Here is an 18,382-nt window from a genome sequence, read left to right as displayed (position 1 = left end):
GAAAACATGTATTCTGGCGTTTCGCTGAACACAAAAACTATGCAGTCATATCGATGGTTCTACTTTGATTCTCGATAGGGCGTGCGATCTGAAGGAGTCTACTCGAAGTTGTTTGATGATACTGAGAGGAGAGGGACAAGTCGTCACAGTTTGAGGCATGCAATGCTCAGATTACCACTACGCTGCGCGTCAATCTGAGCGCACCTGGTTTACACATTCCATTCCATGGCGCCTACTGCCATAATTCCCCAAGTGGCGATGCAATATACACTGATGAGTGAGAGCAAATTGCAGGGAAGAGTATATCAAGTCCTCTACGAATAGCCCAACGCAGGTAATGTAGCTCCCCAGAACGAAAATGAAGATCCTTCAGCTGGAAGATAGAGTAAAGTACAAAGTACAACACCTATAACAACTCGCTGCGGAAATGAAAAATCAAGACATTGGCAGCACCGTACGCGATCGCAATGATATTCTCGAACGCGGCGGCGCCCTCCAAGTTGGTGTATTCGGGTGGCAGTCGAAGCAGCCTCTGAGCCCCCGCGAGGATCCATTCATTGTCCCCCAGAGTCAACTTGGGTCGAGGACCCTCCAAGCTTGATCTCATCACGCAGAGAAGGATTAGCGTCCGCCAACTGCCGCGCAATTATAGTGACAAAGCTCGTCGTGCGCTTGGTGTCACTATGGAGGACGGAGAAAAAGAAGCTGGCCCCAAGTCGATGTTCGTCATCATATTTACGAGCTACCGTGCGGGCTATCGTCGACTTCCCTGTGCCAGCCAAGCCACTCATCCAAAAGATGCAGGGACCATCGCGATCATTGGCCCAATGGTCAATGCCCTCAAGGATCTGCACGCGCGTGTTTTCGAGGCAGTAGGGGGACTCTTCACTATCAGCGATTGAGTTGAAGCGCGCGTCCTTCACATATGGTAAGTGTGAATCCTCAAGTAACTGGGTTGTATTACCTGTGATTGATTTAGCTGGGATAGTGATGGAACTGGTCGGGCAACTCGCCATAGAAGTTGACATTTTCGGCCGTACCGACGAATTGCCGAGAATCATTGGCAGCATATGCCGAGATGGAGCATCTCGAGAACTGACATCTCACTCGGATGAAGACTAGGTCAGCTGGCGGGATCGAGGTCGCTTGCATCTGGAGAGGCGGGAGATTGCAAGTCTGAAGAATGGACTGCAGTAGGACAGAGAAACTCTTGATATTGCTATCAACATGGCAACACTGTGAGTCCGAACCACGTTGACCAATGCTCGGTGCTGATGAGGCGTCTTCAACCGCCAGTCGAAGCGCCCGGCAAAACCAGGACGCACTGCGGACTCTGGAAAGAAGAATTGTCACATCGATGAGCGAGTTCGCCGGTGAGATACAAGGCCTGCAGATGGCAATTCAATCCTTGCCAACTCCCTCTGAGACTTCCAGCATCACACGGACGGATGTTGATCAGGTACTAAGTCTGCTAAGCCGGCAAATTGACCTGATACAACAGAGCTTGAGGGTGTGCGATAGCGGGCTAAGGGAGACCTCGAGAAGTACTGGAGCGACGGTGGTGAATGCCAGAGTGCTGGATAAAGCCCGTCAGCTTATTGAAAACATTGGGAGTGATGTTCGACTTGGGCCTCATACACTACCGGTGAATGTCAGTTCATGCGGAGGCTAGGGACAATGCATATCAAGGAGTGGGCAACATCCCCGATGCGGCTCTGGAGGCGTTCTTGAGATAGTGATGCCTGAGCGAACTTCGTTGTGCTTCAAAGGATATAGCAAGAATAGTAGAGTATGAAGCATGTAGTAGATAAGCAGGATTTCACCAGCTGCGGACCAAAAGGTTATGCGTCAATAGTGCTTGTAGGGGCGTTTGCTGCGGTGTTGTGGGCAGAGTGTAAGCTGCACTGTGGGTGTTTTGCAGTTGAAGAAGAGCATATCATGGATTGCAGCAGCGATCAATGACAGACTGAGAGATGGGGAATGATTGAGGAATAATCGTAGATGGAGGATTAGTAGGAGAGAATATGTACACTCAAGGAAGTTGAAGTCACCTGTTCCCCAGCTCTTTCCCTTTATAGTTCCAACTCAAATACTACGGGGCCACACATTTCCAAAGCCCAGCATTGTCCACCAACACTCTCATCTCAACAAAATCAGCCACTAGAAGCAGCCTTAGTATAATCAGTGTATCCGTTAAGAATGAAGATACGGAATGAAAGGCAAGATCAACTGCAGAAATAGGTGTGGCAGTGAAGTGAGCTTGTGCACTTACAGTCGGACAACACCTGCCGAATAAAGACCGGCACTGCTGCACTTCACCTCCACCTCCAATCCAATCACAAATCCACGCGTGACCGAGTCAAACAATCCATCATCAATTCGGATGTTTCCACCTCCGGAGTTACCGAGATCTGAGTCCGTATATGCACGGCAGATTGGCATGGATACCCCGGATCCAGTCCAGGACCGTCAAAGTAAGTCCACTGCGAGACCTGACTTTCGCACAGATTAGGCATACACAATCCATCCAATGCGACTGCAGAAATGATTGAATTGTCGTCATCACCCTCCCCTCGAGTCATTACCCTTCAGTCTGGTTGGCAGACCCATGTCACAATCATCTGCAGATTAGCTAACCCGGCCGCAGTGGTGCAACCTCTCCAAACCATGACACACTGCCTCCAATGGTGTTTCGACTCATAACAGCTACTCTGTTCCCTGGCACGGGTGCATATTTTCGCTGTCTCGTTTGTACTGGGGCTAGGGGCACGGCCATCAAAGGGCCCTACCCGGCGAATATACCGACATGACCAGGTGGCTGGACCATATCGCAATCGTATGCATGAGAAGGGTTAGGCAACAGAAACATGGCACGGAGGGTGGTTATATAAATACGTGCCCGTTCTCCAGGGCTGACTGACTGAGTCGCCCCAGACCATTCTCTACTCAACGAAGGATACCTCCCATCTGCCAACACGCTGACAGTCTATACTCAATCGATCCGAAACCCCCCCCGAGATGAAGCCCCTTACCACCCTCGTTCTCTTCTTTTCCTTCTTTGGCCTGTTGGCAGCTGCCCCAACAGATCTCGCCCATTTCATCGACGCAGCCACCCACTTGCCCCTCGTTGACATTCCAGACCACTTCCCCGCCATGTGCTCCGGCACGGGCTCCGGCTACTGCAACCTGGGGATTGCGAGCTACATCCCGTCGTCCGGGACCAAGATCCGCCAGGCGTTTGTCTACGATCGATACTGCCGCGGACTCGGGGCGCGACCCTTCGACAGCGACACGGGCAAATGGTCTGTCTACTCGCTGCTTCCGTACACGGTGGAGTTGTCGATCACCGGCGGGGGCAGGATCCCGGACGGGTCATTCATGTATGCGGGGCGGAAGACGGATCTGGGCAAGAAGATGTACTGCCGAGCGTGTTCAGGGCTGGGGGATTGGGAGTGCTGCCAAGTTGCATTCGACTGTCATTAAGGGGAGGTCTTGGGGTCTGGAGGGTTAGCGTGGGTCAAGCCTGAAAGAGAGTTAGGAATGACAAAGCCTGTCCTCAGCACGGCGTCGGTGCCTGAACCGAGTCGATGGGTGAGAGTTGCTGACTGGAGTCATGTCGTTTACTTTTGCGTATGTTTGATGATCTATATCCCCTGTCTGCTAGCAATAAGATTCCTTGTGATTGGAAGTGTTAGACATCCAGAGAGGTAGTCATAGTCAGCACTTGATATCTTAGCTGAAAGAAGATGTAGTGACTGTCACGCCTAGGGAATACCGGACACCGAATCTCAAGGCCGATGTTTGCAGCGTTTACAACATTTGACTCCAGTCAGTAAGCTGCAGCCATGCAATCTACTTGAGTGATATCCCGCCAATGGTTTCGAGTCAAGACGAGGCTAATCGAAGGATGGGGGTTTGCATCCTTTGCATCCCGGTCTACAACCCGGAATTAAGCCCGACACCCGAATGTATACAAGATGGCCGGATGTTTAGCCTGATCTCCAGGACTGTCGAGCACATAAACAATGTATAAAAGTAGCCTGTAGCCTCAACACTCCGAAATAACAACCGCACCCCCTGACCAAACATTCGCGCTCCTCCCAGCATTCAAGTAAAATAAACAACAACGATGTCACAAGATCCCGATCCCCGCCTCCTACCATTCCACCACCTCCAAGCCCCCTACAAAACTTTTGTGGACAACAACAACACCACCCAACAAATCCAAACAGACATCCTCATCCCAAAGACCATCCCTCACCCCCCAAAACCCAAACCTCTCCCGATAATCATCTACTTCCACGGCGGAGGCCTAGTACGTTCCCAGCTCCCAGCCCCCAGCCCCCAACCCAACAACCCCCTCCCCACGAAGGAAAACTAACAAAAAAGGTCTGCGGCTCCTCCCTCTACCTCGACTGGTTCCCAAGCTACCTCCTCGAGCTGGCCCAAAGCACGCCCGCCGTGCTCCTCGCCCCGAACTACCGTCTGCTGCCCGAAGCCACCATCCACGAGGTCTTCGATGATGTCCTCGACTTCTGGGCCTGGGTGCACTCCTCCCCCGCCGTGCCCGCGCTGCTCGCCAACATCCCTTCACCTCCAAATGCATCGGGGAGGCTCGCAATCGACCGCTCCCGCGTCCTTGTGGCCGGCGGATCCGCCGGCGGGTATCTGAGTCTCTGTCTGGCGCTGCGGTTCCCGGAGCAGATCCGCGGCGCGGTGGTGGGGTATCCTGCGTTTTTGGGGTTGGCGTCTTCTTTCGTGTCGGCGGCAGCGGGGGGAGCAGCAGCACCAGCAGAGGAGGAGGAGGAGGAGGAGGAGGCGGAGGCAGTATCTTCCCTGGTGGCCCGGGGAGATGAGGAAAGGGAGAGCGGGCTGAGCAGACTGAGCAATGGGGAGGGAGTACCACACGGTGCCACCGGTTCTTCTGTCTCAACAGAAGAAGAAGAAGAAATGCACCACCTCCTCAACAAAACCCTCACCCTCGCCACCCAGCACCGCAGCCCCGTCCGCACCTTCACCGACCTCCCGGACCGCCTCGACCTGATGAACGCGGCGATGCGCACAGGCCGGATCGCCGAGATGTTCGCGCGCGGCGTCGACCCGGCCCACGACCCCGAGCGGAGCCTGCGGTATCCAATGGAGAGGCTGGACGATTCTTCCATCAGCATCCCGCGGGGCGGGATCGCGATCTTGCATGGGCGGGAGGATGAGGTTGTGCCTGTGGAGGATAGTGTACGGTTCGTGGCCAAAGCGAAGATGGTTTTGCGGGCTGAGGATGCGGGGAAGGTGGTGGTCACGGTCAGGGAGGGGGGCCATGGGTTTGATACCCCTGTGGGATTGGGGGATGGGTGGTTGTGGGAGAGTTTGGGGGGAGTGGTGGGGGGTTGGTTGGAGTGATTGCCTTGTTGGGGTGTGTGGTGTGGGATTGTGGTTAGAAGTTGGGAGATATAGTAGATAGCGGCATAGAAGTGCATGTGTATACAGGGTCCTTTCTGGAAGAATGCTTACAAGATAAGACCTACTCCAGATGAATCAAATCACTACAAAGAAAAACCAGTATCGTCTCATAACTCTCCCAATAATCATAATCGATATTATCCCGAGAGAAAAAGCCCTATCTAGCCATCCATCCAACCACATAGCACAGACAAAGAAAACCCAGAGATGATATACCAACAACACCCGCACCACACCAAAAGAAAAATCCCAGCCATAAATTCATATCATATATTCATCAATAAACTTAGCATCAAGTTCACTCAAATCAGTGCAGCAGGGAACGTGTCTCATATCCAGCAAAAAAAATTACCACCTCACGGATACAAACCACCCCCGAAAAACACATTCACCACCCCACTGAGGAAGAGGAAGACACCGGGAAACTAGTAGGTATCTCCCGTCGACTCATTCAGATCCTGGATGCGGTTGACCCCGCCCATGGGGGTGCCAGCCGCCAACATCATCTCGCGCTCCCGGCCCGAGGTACTGAAGCGCTTCTCCTTGAGGACGGGCTCCTCACCCAAATTCTGGTGGCCGGTGCGGACGGTGGTGTTGCCCTCCGGGTCGGTGTGCGAGGCGAAGGCCGCGCGGTGGCCGGATTCGTGGGTTTTTGGTGGTTGTTGCTGTTGGTTCTGGTCGCTCGACGAGGAGGAAGCCGAGGAGTATGAGGACGAGGATTCGAAGTAGGAGGTTTGGGACGAGTTGTATGACATCGTGGTTGGTTGGTGGTGGGTTACGCTTTGGGCTTATCGATAATGTAGGATAATTGGCTGGGTCCGCGATGTGTGGCTTGAGTTTGCGAAGTTCTTCGTGGAGGTTTGTGAGGAGAGTTGTAATTTGCAAGAACTCAATGCGTGCTTGCTGAGTTTGGTCACAATTTTGGAGATAATAAATCAAAGTGGCTTGACTGGGATAGGGCTGCGTTTGTGGGGAGTATTTTATACTGCGGCTCCGTGGCAACGATGATGTCATAACGAGATAATTTCCAGGGCGGGCCTCCGTATGTTAAACTCCCACTCCCAAGATTATGAAGTCAGCCCCAATCCTTACCAATCCTTTCCCATTTTTGAGGGCGAACGGGAAGGGGGTCCGGGAATAGCGTCATGCTTAGATGAGCCAGCCCATGTGTCAGTCCGGCCGTCGCCCTTAATTGGTCGCTCATGACGATCCAGGGTAGCGGCCATTGCGCAGGCTGCATCATACGTACTGAACTTACTGCAGGTAACGACCATAGTATCCACTTACAATAGACTTAACGCGTAGCTGGGTGGAATATTCACCCATTGTGGCTGTATTGCACGCGTGTATTATACATAGTAAGTGGGATTGTGACTGTCAGTTGCTGGTCACCCGAGACTAATGCCGACCATCAGATCGGCATGCAGCGACTCCATCGACCACTAGCTTGGACTTGGGCCCGCAAAATAGATTGATTCTCATGTACAGTACCTGTGCTACCTGCCCGAGTAGTTTTGAACATGGAGTGGTGCCGTGAGGGCAAGAGTAGACTAAGTGGATTCACTAAGCGGATTTATTGTCCTATCCATCCTCAACCAATCCAGGCAGACGCTGGTAGAACTGTCCACTCAACTTATCGTACTCTTATCAATCCTAATCCTCCAGACTAGCTCCTATTTGTTGCTTGAATCAGGCGGAGCACCGGTAACCAACTCACACAGAGTATCCCGAAGCAGGCTTATAATTCCACATCATATCATCCAGATCTCGACCAGACGCAGAAACCATCAGCTTCCCCCTCTCATCCACTGCAGCCGTGTACAAGGCATAGGCGGGGTCATTGAGGGCGAGCTTCACGATCCGGGTGGCAGCCGGATGGTGCGCCCTGACCCGGGCAATGAATCTGCTCGTATTTCCCCCGTAGAGCAACTCCGCGGCTCTCAGCAGCCCGACGGGCTCTTCCCATAGTACCGACCGGTGACGCCGGTGATAATAATGCAACATAACGTTGCATACGGCAGTGAAGAACAATATCACAATGATGTAGTACGCCGTCTCAGGGACCACGAACAGTCGCGTATCTAGGGTAGAGAGGATTCCTGGGATCGAGGGCGGCTCATCGTTGTCCACCACCGAGCGAGGGAACCGCAATCCGTCGTTCGCTACAGCATAAATGGCCTCGAAAACTCGTTCCGTAGATAATAATATTTGGTTCTTGTTTCCCTTGCGTAACTCAACATACGGTTGTTGCTTGGACGCTGCATCTACCACCGAGGCCCAGAGGTCCCGGGACAGCGTGAAAAAGGCATTGGGCAAGGTAGTCCACAGATATGCTGCACTCCAAAGGTTCTGCAGCATCCCGCCGGGGCTCTTGTCTGGGCCCAGTAAGTGTTGAACGGACAGTAGGCCATTACGGCTCTCTGAAATGGCGAGGAGGATCGATAACGTCAGAACGGTTGCGATTTCAAGAACAAGAAGAGATGTTATGTAGGCAGATCTCAAAGGGTAAGACTTCCAGTCCCGTTGCTTAGAGCCTGGGGGAGGGGGATAGTCGTAATCATGGCTGAGTGTTGTTGTAGCACTTGGGAGCATTCGACTGTATTCCTCAATGAGTTCTACGGGGCTCAAATCGGCAGAGAAACCCGGAGACATGATTCAACTCTAGGACACATCGTGTCGTTGAGAAGAGTGTAGAATGTGAGTAGATAGATGTTGACCAAAGGCATCCCCTTGACTTCTCCGACGAATGCTGCGAATTTATGAGATGGTGACGAACAATGAATCCTGGTTACAACGGATACATCGTATTTCCCGGAAGTTTGTCTTTCGAATTCTGACCTGACCGAGTTACCGTGTGGACACATAGTATGGAAACAAAGGAAGAATGTAAGTCTTCCCAGCCACCAACCCCAGTCTCGGTCCACATTGACCAGCTGTTCGGGACGATAAGCTTTATAAGGGTGAGGGGCGCATACGCCTGGGCTCTCAACACGAGCACTCAGAAGCCGCAAGAAATGTAGGAGCAATGAAATGTGTGAATCAGACGAGATCTTTCGAAAGCAGCGATCTTGGAGACCTCTTGATGCTTTAGTTTCTTTAGTTGTTGTTTTGGGTGGGAAAGGGGGAAGGAGGCTGGGGAAGGAGGCTTGAGAAGAAAGTTGGGAAGGTGGACTCCCCATCATTACGTGTCTGGAATACTAAAGCATATAAAAGCAAGCATACCACAACATGGCCTTTGCTATTTTGCCCGAATGGAGTGAGGTGAGACAGAGAAGCAAAGACAAGAGTGAAACCCCGGCCTTTCTAGAGAGAACCCCCTACTTCCCTTGTTCAAGGGACCTCGGATGAGACTGCCGCGTCAAAGAATAGACGGAGAAATGCGTCATCTAGACAAAGATGCTCAGTGGGAAACTGATCAAACAGTGGGTTATCGATGTTCGCAGCTCAGAATAAATACTTTCAACCTGACCGTGATAGTGAGAAACAGCCCCGCCACGTCGACTTGAGGGAACTCAACTCGTCTCGTAGCGTAAATTCACTGTCTCCATTGCTTTGAGCCAACCATGCCCTTGCAGGGAAGATATCGCAACCTCAATGTACAGCCCGAAGAGGCAATGCCTTCCGAGGCATTCCATCTCGACCTGCTGGCCGTGGACATGCAGCGGTTGTTCGTGCAGTTGCTGCATGAGAGGGCGAAAGACTCGAAACACCGGATCTTCGAGTTCGAAGAGCATGATATCCCCAAGTTTCTGCATTTCTGCTCGGAGGTCGTGGACGTCGTGCACGACATGGATGAGGACTGGCTCGTTGATGAGGTCCGGGAGATGCTCGAGCATATCTGCTTCACGTGGGCCTATATGCGCAATTCCCTCGACCGAGCGAGGCGAGAGGGGCTCCGGAAACTGAACGATTCGCGCCGGCGGTATTGTGTCTACGATCGGGCCCGAGCCAAAGTCATTGCCAAAGAGCTGGCGCAGGTGACCAGCCGCAGCGCGCGAGCCGCCATTGAAGCCTTGATACGCGCCGCCTTGAAGCCCGAAGACGTCGCACGGCTGGACGTAGAAAAGCCACCCATCCCGCGGCGTACCGAGGAGACCGAGTGCTCGATCTGTCGCGGAAGGCTTGGGAAGCGACCCGTCTGGTGCAAATCGCAGTGTGGCCATAATTTCTGTTTCCGCTGCATTAATTCGTGGCATGAGGAACTGTATGAAAGAGACCTCATGCCCAACTGCCCTTACTGCAGACAGCCGTGGCCTTATTCTCTATCCTCCTACCACACGTAATGGTAAGCTATGTAGAGCGATAGCAACAAGCGGCCTGCTTGTTCTTAAGCTTTAGTCACTGTCGATGACAATATGACATTTATTGACAGACACTCCATCCACTACATGGAGTGAGTTATATAGGAACAGAAAAGTGGTCTCGGACCACCCATATCCGTATGGGGGAAGAGCTCCACACCAATCAACAATGTACCTGCAGCTGTACCTGCAGCTGCATCAGCTAAATCGTTTAACAGTCAAGAGACCTAAAAGTTAAGCACTGTATCAAATACAAGTTCCAGTTCAAGCAAACCGTTCCCCAAAGCGCCAGAACCATACCATCAAGTCTTGGAGCTACGTCTCGCTCACGCATAAAGACCCCTGCCCATTCTAAGGCTCATCCCTAACATCGACCGTTATGATCCCAACCCTCTAGTTCTCATTATCCGCTATGAGAACTGCTAGAATGCACCGCATTGCGCAAAAAAGACCATCATAGCTAGCACCGGCAACTTATCAAACACACTATGGAGAAATGCTTCTTACCGGAGCAGAGACGTTTCGGTGCCCATCGCATCCTCAACCAGGCATATGAAGTTGATTTGGGGGGTGGGTGAGTGGTGAATGATCATGATATTATATAGACGATGGTGACGATAATGTGCCGATGGAGATCCCCGCCGAGTTCTTCACCATCCTGGCGAGCACCGATCAAGAGAGCTCGATCTGGCGCTATGCTATGGTGATCCTCGCTCAGTTCTATGTTCTCAACACCCTGATCGACACCTGGTTCCTGCATCGATCCTTCGAGGGCGAGATTGTCAAACTCCACGACCTCCTCCGTGCTTCCGTCGATGCGCAGTTCGCGAACCTTATGGAGTGGCCGGTCCAAGCGGGGTCGCCTCTAAGCTAGCGGTCAAACGCATTGATCAGCAAGCAAACTTTTCGTTAAGCCATCCCGTTTAACCGTTCCGTCACGTATCGCAGTTGAGGGCAGAACTTTCTCGCAAATGTGTGGCTGGAGCTGCATTCTTGCATCAAAATGACTCATAGTCGTCGCGAACATAGTCCCCGGTTCGATAAAGAGTAGAACAAAGATTCGCGCGCCATCCAATAGTGTGTGTATGTCTGCACTGCACTGGGGCGAGGTTGACTTTGTGATCACTCCCAGCCCCCGCCCTTCGCAAGCCCCGTAACGAAGCAGGTAGGAATCAGCTTCACACTGAACCACCACCCTGGTTAAGTCTCAAGTGGCTGCGCACTTGAGGTACACGGTCATCACACTTGCTCGGCCTACAAGATTATCTTGCCACAGCCTTCAGGGCATTACTTCCTGAGGTGGGTGTTTCGAGGTGTCCGATTGACTCTCGAAGAAACCCAGGCCAGGGGCACAGTGGTTGAGAAACGCTACTGACACCGGCGGTAATTCCAATATCACCGGTACTCAGCCTACATAGGCAAAGTAGCATGTAAGATGCATACCTAATACTAATATCTACATCGATATGCTGTTAAGCCCCCTTTTGCATTACTACTGCTGGATTCACTCGCAATTCTCATTCTGGTTGCCGGACCCAACAGTGCGGGTCATTCTGAAGATCATGACGGCTGACTACAGGTCGCTTGAGAGGCGGGAGAGGACCAAGAGACTTATCAGGGTGAACTGGACACCCTTGCACTGGGCGAATTATAGGAAGAGTAATAAAATGAATTTTTAACTTTTTGATGCCTCATGAATACCCAGATCAAATGTTCGTTAGATAAGCAAGTGATGCAAGACACCGATCTATTACTCCAAGCCCCGGATGGCCATGGCCAGAGCACCCTCCTTGGTCTTGTGGCCACCGATGAAACCACTGGCGTGGACGAAGACCGCGCCGTCGGGAATGCGCGGCTGGCCCGCCTGATCCGCCTCGACGGCCATGACGGCATCGAGGTCGGAGTCGCGGACACCGCGCCACGCCTCGGGCAAAGGCTTGCGCGAGACGAAGCTCCCTTCGCTCTCGGACACGCACTGCACGCGCCACTTGGAGCCCTCGGTGGCACCCTCCGGGTACAGCACGTAGTAGGTCTGCTCGCTGCCGGAGCTACCCTCCTCCTGCTCGAAGTTGTACAGGTGCTCCTTCCAGGGCACGCCGCCCTGGGGGAGGACGATGATGCGGCCGGAGGGGTGGACCTCGCGGCGCGAGCGGTACGCGGCGCCGACGCTGGTGCGGGCCGGGAGCCAGGAGGAGGCGGCGTGGTGCAGCTTGCGGGTGAAGACGTTGCCGATGAAGGTGCTGGCGCGGCCGAACAGGCTGTCCTCGTCCTGGGGCTCGCCGGGCGGGCTGGTGGGGTCCGGGTTGTTCATGTCACCGACAACCGAGGCCAGCGTGACCCCGCCGTCCCGGAAGCGCTTCTTCAGGCCGGCGGCGGTGAGGCCCTCCGGGTCGTACACCGAGACCCCGTTGTCGTTCGCGTCGATCGCCTCGATGAAGTCGTTGTACAGCTTTTCGTACAGGAGAGTCACGTCCGCGTGGTCCTCGGGAAGCGAGGTGTGTTGGGCGATGATGGCCCGGCCGAAGTGCATGTAGACCAGACCGGCGGAGGAGAGCTTGGTCTCGTGGGCCGGGAAGGTGGTTGCGAAGGTGCGCTGGTGGTGATCATAGCGGTTGGTGGAGGGGTCGTACTCGCCGCCCACATCGACAACGGTGTGGCATGTTGCAAGTTGGGCGGGATCACGAGTGCGGACGAGGGGAGAGGCGCTGTAGGTGGGAAGGAGACGGAGAAGGTAGACAGCAAGAGCTTCGTCGGCGTGGAAGTGGCCGCTGGAGAGGAGAAGGAATTAACGGGGCTATTGCATAAGGTGGGATGTGGGATTGAGGCAGACGAGAACTTACTTGTGGGTTCCGATCAAGGGGGAAGAAGTCTTGACCTTCTTCGTGATGGTTTCTTCGGCCATTTTGTATAAGGAACGAAACCGAAGCATACACTATAAGGAAGAATCGAAGTTGTGATTATGAAAGAAGTAGGAGGTAGTTTATGTCGATTGTCGATAGAGCCTGAGCTTCTGGAAGGTCTTCGTATCGAGTTAGTTAGTATCAGCGAATTCCTATTGGCCGGAAGATGCAGGGCGTTGGGCTCTATAAAGGGGAAAGCGTTGAAGTGGCAGCTCCATCACGCTAACCGGATTAGAAGAGTACTTAGGGCTATTGAGCAGAAGCCTAGCATGTGATTGCAGCCTGAGGCTTGCACCGGCTGTATTATGGCTTGTCGATGCTCTCCTTATCTGACACGCATAATTACGTCGATTTCACATCCTCCCCCCCTCCTCCTCTCTCTTCATTGGAACCTTAACGTCGGGACTATTGACGTCCATTTGCATTTTGGCGCAATCACAGGATTCCCTGGCGAACACTCGATCGCCTTCTACATGGATACTGAGTGATAATCTTCTGGAGATGAGATCATATACAGCCGATCTTTTCACCAACTGACCGCTACTTGCATCCGCTTGGACGCCACCGCCTGCCAGTTGAAGCTGGGCCGGATACGCTAAACCGCCAAATTGCGAGCAATTCTTGCGTTTGCTGGTTGCTGTTGCTGGGCTGGCTGTCACTTTCCCCCTCCATCCCTTTTTTTCATCCTGTATTCTTCTCCTCGTCTTTATCTCAGCCTGCCCGATTCATTGCATTGCAGCCGTTAAGCTTTGGTGCTTCAATACGTAAGTGGATTGTTTGACCAGGAAGTTCATTCGTCCATCAGCACGTGCCACGTGAATTCGATCCATCCATCATTCCGTCCCGCTTGGGAGATAAGATCGTTTCTCAAAAGACTACTGCACTGAAATCGAAAAGAGGGAAAAAAAAAATTGAAAAACAAAAATTCAATCCAGAAGACAGTGACGGATTCATCCCACTCGCACTTCCAGTGAGGTTCAAGAAAGTCAGTCAGACAGACCAGCAAAACAAAGGACGGCACGCAATCAAACCAGCCTTCATGTATTCTTACTAAAGACTCCCCTCCCTCCTCTCCGCCCGTGTTGTCTACCAAATCTCCTGCCTTAAGACCATCTGTCGAAAAGAGCGCGTCTACACCCCTCTCTTTCCTCTTCCTCTTCGTTACCCTCTTTCTGCCTTTTCTTCTTGTCGTCTTGTCCGATGTGGCTCTTCCGCGCCATCTCGTCGGGACTCTTCCTGACCGTCACGGTCGCATCCATCCCTCTCGCGTTTGATGTGGGTGGAAAGACATGTGGTCTGGCCTATTCGCTTTCCCTCGCGACCTTTTACTTTCTGTTCTCCCTCCTGCGACTTTCTACCCCCGATCGGTCCTGGATCCGCTCCTCCCTGGTTGTTATCATCAGCTCTACGCAGTGGCTCATAATCCCGATCTTGCTTATCTGGTCGCTCAACCGCTTCTCTATCGATAATGACAACGCGGCTTCATGGGTGGAACGGACCTTCACCGGCAAGAGAGCCCACGACTCCTCCATTCAGGAATGGGTATTTGGACCGGACGGTTTGGTGGAATCGGTGACGATTGGCAACTGGGATAAACTCTTGAGATGGTCAACACCGGTATTCCAACTGGTGGAGGGTTTCTGCAGTTTACTCGTCATCCAAGCTGCAGGGCAAATCACTCGGTGGCTTGTAAACCGCGGCGGGCGCAGTGATAGTTGGATGGTACGTACACGTCACCCTGAAGTGCTTGATGCATGCAACGATAAAATGCTAATCATGGTCCACTAGATTGGTCTCCTGGTTTTGTCCGCCTCAATCATATCCAGCTCCGTGTATTTCCTATGGCGTGTTATGCAGTTCCCGGAAATCTCCAATGTAGATGCGGCTCTAATTGGTGTCTCCATAACATGCGCGGTGATCTTGTGCGCCTGGGGCATCGGTAGCGGCCGGGGAAATCCAGTGGAGAGTTCCTTGCTATTCGCCTACATTGTGCTCTGCCTCTACCAGATCTTCACAGACTACAAACCCTCTCATCCTCTGGAACAACCGCCCTCTCCTGCTCAAGCCGGGGACTTCCCGCCGCTACCACCGATCATCATGGAGTCGTACACCACTCTGCTGCATGCATTGTCCACCCTCCCTTCAATCATCCACGCCTTGTTCAATGTTATCACAGCAGTCTTTGGCGCCGTGACTCCCTCCGTGTTAGTCTCGCTCACCTACCGGATCCTGGTTCTGTACGCGTCCACTCGAATCATTCCCGCAGTTCGCGAGTCTGGCGCGCGCGCCTTGTCGCAAGAAGCCTCGTTGGACGATTCCGATGGCGCCGGTCAATTCCTCGGTTTCCTCAGCTACTTCTCCCCGTCGATCCTCATCGCCGTGTACACCAGCCTTCTGATGCAGCACTTCGCTCTGACATCTCAAGCAATGGGCGGTAGTGGTGAATGGTGGAGCAGTCAAGGCGGCGGTGGTGGCAACCTCTGGCGCTGGATCAACCTTGCCTGCACGATGGGCTTGTACGCTGTTGAGCTCTACCTCGGCGAGAACGATGATCTCGACACCGGCTTGGCTGGTCACTGGAAGACCGACTGAACGGTACACGATAAATCACAATCCTACGTCAAATATATCAACCATGCGGAGACTCGTGGTAGATACTCGCAGCGTCCTTAATTCGCCCCTACGCCAGGCTGTCACCAATGTTCCTTTACGCATATTATCCAGCTAGGGTCTCTACTGCATTCTGGCTGCTTAGATCAGCACCGCCATCTAGTTAACGCTCCCTCGCTTGTTAGCCGCATGATAGCCGGATTGGAGGGATACCAAGGACCGTCTAGCAGAAGCAGCTACGAAGCGTGCCCGCGACTTCACATGCCTGTCAGTCGTCCTTGCACCTTACTTTCGGCCATGCAAGGCATTACATTATTCCTAAGCCACCCCCCGAATGGTGCTCATCACGGATGGACGGATACTGTCCCCGGGGACTTCGCAATCCACATAACAGTTCCAGCATGATCTAAGACCCATTAGTAGGTCACCATACCAGGAGGCGGTCCAGTTCATGTATACCGCGCGGTTCGGATGACGCCAACCCCATCCGAGAGATTCCCTGGGTCGACCCCGCTCCGGACCGCTTCCTCTGTTTCTCTCTGTCCCTCCGATACGCCTCGCTCCATCCTTATCTTTGACTTATCCACATCTCTTATGATCCCATCTCCGATTATTGCTATTATACCCATTCTTCCCAGTCTAGCGCCTTTCTGCAACGCTACTTCCTGTGGTTCTTTTCTTTTTGATTAAATGCTCTGCAACTTACCCTTCCTTGCCTTTTTCAGCTTCTGATTCTTGAAAACTGTTTGCACTAGATGGAGAATCTTATACCCCCACTTGCTGTTCACGGTGACAGGTTTTTTTTTTTTTTCTTTTCTTCTTTTCTTTGATATTTTTTCTCTTCTCTTATCTTCGCCTCTGTAGCGACAGCTTCTATTCCCATCTCTTCTTCCTTTCCTGCTCCTGCGGAGCTCGAGTACCATATTTAGCGGTTTTCTAAGCTCCGGTTCGCAAATCAGACTTGAAATCTATGAGAAAAGAGACTCTTTCCCCCACTTTTTCAATCTAGAATACAAGTAGCATATACTGAGTACCTCCCAGAACCGCACTTCCGGGATTTGGGAGTGGTTAGTGAAGAAGTAAGTACACAGCCAACGAGTACAATTTAGGATGGCGAGACGCGCCAGATATTGGATAGCGGCTATAACGACAAACGAACCAACGGTAAGTGAAGAGGTGGTCAATGGCCCACAACTCGCAATATCCACAGAGGTTCAATTTAGCCACCCTTTTGGGTGTTACCGGCCCCGGATTTAAACACACCTTCAGGGAAGAGAATAGAGGCATCAAACCACGGAAAGCATACAGGCATCAGATACGACGTGTTCCCGTTTCTTGAGCGCTGGCAAGAGGCATATAACATCTCGTGCTTATGAGGTAACAACGGAGACACGAGGCAGACTATTCGTAGCCGGGACGATCTTCCAATATAGACAAAGAAGTGGAAGAGAGAAAAAAGAGACTGATTACGTCATTTCGTGATGATTGAGACACTCCGCTTGGCGCTAGCATGCTGGATACTCATAGTGGACGCACAGAGCGGCTGAAGCAAGCTATGATCGACAGATGGAGAGGACCCCATCCGAAACTGGTCAGCTCGTCTTTGCCACAGATGGGTGGGCGAGTGCTGTAGCATGCAGGCAACTTCCGCCTGGTTGCTCAACCTTCCACTTTGTTTTCAGTCTGTGTCAGGTAAAATCCATCCGAAAGGCAGAAGATAAGGGGAAAGGGGAAAAAAGCCAATGATCAATGATAAGGATAAGAAGAAGGTCGTAAATACATCGGAATGTCAAGAAACAACGTGACGTGGGAATCCATGGCGCCAGAACACTCTTTTAAATACCACCGACCACCGGAACGGAACCAACAAAAGATATACGAAGGAAGAGAGGCAATCAAGTAAAAGGATGACATGAAAGTAATGAGATCATGAGAAGAGACGGCGGGGGGGGGGGGAGAGATCATTTATTGACGGATGGGAACACCACCTCGAGCGGGAGGTGGGCTCACGCTGCCGGCATCGGTGGGATCCTGGGATGCGACTGCATCGAGGTTGTTTCCGTCGGCCTCATCGACGCTGGTGCCCCGTTGCAGGAAGCTGGCCTCCTTAACGGGGCTGCGGCTCTGGAATCCGATGGAGCCGGGATGGCCGCTGATGCTACCGGGGACCTGCTGGCCGCCCTGGGCGCTGATGCTGCCCCCATTGCCGGCAGCGCCGGGGTTGTTGGCGCCGGGGGAGGTCGCAGTCAGGTGAGGGATGTTCTCGGGAACGGGGTGTTGGGAGCCGATGTTGGTGACGCCGACGTCTGAGGCCTTGCCGGCTTTGCTGAGGGCGTAATCGCCGGAGTCGAAGTATTTCCGCTCCTGCAGGGCGTAAGATATAAGATTTAGCCATGCACAGTGGTTGAGTCGGGGTCGTCGGGTGTTTGGACGAGCATACCTTCAGCTTGTTCTGCAGGAGATCTTTCTTGTTGGGCATCTTGCCGTAGAGACGCAGCAAGCGTTGCTCATCGGGGCTCAGCGACTTGAGGAGAAATGATTGTTAGTTCCAGGCCCGACGGGGAACGGGCTCGGTAGCCCAAGATAGATCCGACTGGAGAGCATACGCTGGTATCGATCTTATTCTGCTGATGGGGATTCATTGTGAATGCTTGTGTTTTCGATGTGATCGATTGTGAATCGGATGAAACAGGAAATGTAGGCAGAAAGGTAAGTTGAGAGAGAGAAAAGAAAAGAAGAAGATGAAGGAGCAGGCGAGGGTGGGCGGAGGGGGGGGGGATTAAGTTGGATTGATTTGAGGTGAGTTGGGGTGGACAACGGAGATGGAGGAGTGAGTGAATGAGTGGTTGATGGAGTGATTGAGTGGTGCGGGTATTTAGTAGTTATTGGGAGTGTCGTCAGGAAACCCCACCACCTCCAGCGGGGAGCAAACTGTAAGTAGTATGCAGTACGTAGGGAATAAGGTATAGGTCACAACTCCCTCTGCACAGGCTGCAGAAGATGAGAGGTAAGAAAGTTAGACCGGAAAAGGCAACGGATGAAGAGAGTCCGGAATCAAAAGAAATGAGAGGAAATAGGAACAGAAGAGTTGTTTGGAGGATAAGCGTTTGAAGG

At 52.6% G+C, this 18,382-nt stretch overlaps 10 protein-coding genes across 10 annotated transcripts; 4 read left to right on the top strand and 6 right to left on the bottom strand.

The window, feature by feature from the left end:
* Window positions 1-406: 406 nt before the first annotated feature.
* Window positions 407-1,028, bottom strand: BO82DRAFT_403998 (uncharacterized protein; the record flags this gene model as incomplete). Its single annotated transcript, XM_025639416.1, has 2 exons — window positions 407-596; window positions 637-1,028. The coding sequence occupies 2 exons, from the start codon at window positions 1,026-1,028 to the stop codon at window positions 407-409; spliced, it is 582 nt and encodes a 193-aa protein (XP_025489876.1).
* Window positions 1,029-3,153: 2,125 nt separating this feature from the next.
* Window positions 3,154-3,746, top strand: BO82DRAFT_339659 (uncharacterized protein; the record flags this gene model as incomplete). Its single annotated transcript, XM_025633487.1, has 1 exon — window positions 3,154-3,746. The coding sequence occupies one exon, from the start codon at window positions 3,154-3,156 to the stop codon at window positions 3,481-3,483; it is 330 nt and encodes a 109-aa protein (XP_025489875.1). The 3' UTR covers window positions 3,484-3,746.
* A 383-nt stretch (window positions 3,747-4,129) lies between these two features.
* On the top strand, window positions 4,130-5,397 carry BO82DRAFT_433894 (uncharacterized protein; the record flags this gene model as incomplete). The annotated part of the gene is made up of 2 exons (XM_025640911.1): window positions 4,130-4,315; window positions 4,390-5,397. The coding sequence occupies 2 exons, from the start codon at window positions 4,130-4,132 to the stop codon at window positions 5,395-5,397; spliced, it is 1,194 nt and encodes a 397-aa protein (XP_025489874.1).
* A 106-nt stretch (window positions 5,398-5,503) lies between these two features.
* On the bottom strand, window positions 5,504-6,322 carry BO82DRAFT_356110 (uncharacterized protein). Its single transcript, XM_025635628.1, has one exon. It carries the CDS (start codon window positions 6,210-6,212, stop codon window positions 5,883-5,885), a length of 330 nt encoding a protein of 109 aa, XP_025489873.1. The 5' UTR covers window positions 6,213-6,322; the 3' UTR covers window positions 5,504-5,882.
* An 848-nt stretch (window positions 6,323-7,170) lies between these two features.
* BO82DRAFT_403994 (uncharacterized protein) lies at window positions 7,171-8,109 on the bottom strand (the record flags this gene model as incomplete). The annotated part of the gene is made up of 1 exon (XM_025639415.1): window positions 7,171-8,109. One exon carries the CDS (start codon window positions 8,107-8,109, stop codon window positions 7,171-7,173), a length of 939 nt encoding a protein of 312 aa, XP_025489872.1.
* A 911-nt stretch (window positions 8,110-9,020) lies between these two features.
* On the top strand, window positions 9,021-9,740 carry BO82DRAFT_403993 (uncharacterized protein; the record flags this gene model as incomplete). The annotated part of the gene is made up of 1 exon (XM_025639414.1): window positions 9,021-9,740. The coding sequence occupies one exon, from the start codon at window positions 9,021-9,023 to the stop codon at window positions 9,738-9,740; it is 720 nt and encodes a 239-aa protein (XP_025489871.1).
* Window positions 9,741-11,411: 1,671 nt separating this feature from the next.
* BO82DRAFT_314411 (MYG1 family protein) lies at window positions 11,412-12,782 on the bottom strand. The gene is made up of 2 exons (XM_025632509.1): window positions 12,599-12,782; window positions 11,412-12,526 (listed from the first exon to the last, which is right to left on the bottom strand). The coding sequence occupies exons 1-2, from the start codon at window positions 12,685-12,687 to the stop codon at window positions 11,509-11,511; spliced, it is 1,107 nt and encodes a 368-aa protein (XP_025489870.1). The 5' UTR covers window positions 12,688-12,782; the 3' UTR covers window positions 11,412-11,508.
* A 745-nt stretch (window positions 12,783-13,527) lies between these two features.
* Window positions 13,528-15,354, top strand: BO82DRAFT_125582 (ICE2 family protein). The gene is made up of 2 exons (XM_025629924.1): window positions 13,528-14,380; window positions 14,447-15,354. The coding sequence occupies exons 1-2, from the start codon at window positions 13,859-13,861 to the stop codon at window positions 15,248-15,250; spliced, it is 1,326 nt and encodes a 441-aa protein (XP_025489869.1). The 5' UTR covers window positions 13,528-13,858; the 3' UTR covers window positions 15,251-15,354.
* Window positions 15,355-16,673: 1,319 nt separating this feature from the next.
* On the bottom strand, window positions 16,674-17,329 carry BO82DRAFT_125599 (uncharacterized protein). Its single transcript, XM_025629925.1, has 2 exons — window positions 17,049-17,329; window positions 16,674-16,821 (listed from the first exon to the last, which is right to left on the bottom strand). The coding sequence occupies exons 1-2, from the start codon at window positions 17,231-17,233 to the stop codon at window positions 16,740-16,742; spliced, it is 267 nt and encodes an 88-aa protein (XP_025489868.1). The 5' UTR covers window positions 17,234-17,329; the 3' UTR covers window positions 16,674-16,739.
* BO82DRAFT_356107 (endosulfine family protein) lies at window positions 17,217-18,346 on the bottom strand. Its single transcript, XM_025635627.1, has 3 exons — window positions 17,875-18,346; window positions 17,709-17,792; window positions 17,217-17,632 (listed from the first exon to the last, which is right to left on the bottom strand). Exons 1-3 carry the CDS (start codon window positions 17,908-17,910, stop codon window positions 17,234-17,236), a joined length of 519 nt encoding a protein of 172 aa, XP_025489867.1. The 5' UTR covers window positions 17,911-18,346; the 3' UTR covers window positions 17,217-17,233.
* Between the last annotated feature and the right edge of the window lie 36 nt (window positions 18,347-18,382).

The sequence above is a fragment of the Aspergillus uvarum genome (genome assembly GCF_003184745.1).
Source record: "Aspergillus uvarum CBS 121591 unplaced genomic scaffold BO82scaffold_43, whole genome shotgun sequence".
In the NCBI taxonomy this organism is placed as follows: Eukaryota; Fungi; Ascomycota; class Eurotiomycetes; order Eurotiales; family Aspergillaceae; genus Aspergillus; species Aspergillus uvarum.
The sequence above is the reverse complement of the archived record's forward strand: the minus strand, read 5'-3'. Positions and strand labels throughout refer to the sequence as shown.

What these genes read in the sequence shown, in the direction of transcription:
- BO82DRAFT_356110 (XM_025635628.1), bottom strand. Translation starts at nt 6,212, where the DNA reads ATGTCATACAACTCGTCCCAAACCTCCTACTTCGAATCCTCGTCCTCA.
- BO82DRAFT_314411 (XM_025632509.1), bottom strand. Translation starts at nt 12,687, where the DNA reads ATGCTTCGGTTTCGTTCCTTATACAAAATGGCCGAAGAAACCATCACG. An exon ending in CCCTTGATCGGAACCCACAA is followed by an intron (nt 12,527 to 12,598) that starts GTAAGTTCTCGT and finishes TCTCCTCTCCAG; the next exon opens with CGGCCACTTCCACGCCGACG.
- BO82DRAFT_125582 (XM_025629924.1), top strand. Translation starts at nt 13,859, where the DNA reads ATGTGGCTCTTCCGCGCCATCTCGTCGGGACTCTTCCTGACCGTCACG. An exon ending in GGCGCAGTGATAGTTGGATG is followed by an intron (nt 14,381 to 14,446) that starts GTACGTACACGT and finishes ATGGTCCACTAG; the next exon opens with ATTGGTCTCCTGGTTTTGTC.
- BO82DRAFT_125599 (XM_025629925.1), bottom strand. Translation starts at nt 17,233, where the DNA reads ATGATCTCTCCCCCCCCCCCCGCCGTCTCTTCTCATGATCTCATTACT. An exon ending in TTGTTTCTTGACATTCCGAT is followed by an intron (nt 16,822 to 17,048) that starts GTATTTACGACC and finishes TGTCGATCATAG; the next exon opens with CTTGCTTCAGCCGCTCTGTG.
- BO82DRAFT_356107 (XM_025635627.1), bottom strand. Translation starts at nt 17,910, where the DNA reads ATGAATCCCCATCAGCAGAATAAGATCGATACCAGC. An exon ending in AGAATAAGATCGATACCAGC is followed by an intron (nt 17,793 to 17,874) that starts GTATGCTCTCCA and finishes TTTCTCCTCAAG; the next exon opens with TCGCTGAGCCCCGATGAGCA. An exon ending in TCCTGCAGAACAAGCTGAAG is followed by an intron (nt 17,633 to 17,708) that starts GTATGCTCGTCC and finishes TACGCCCTGCAG; the next exon opens with GAGCGGAAATACTTCGACTC.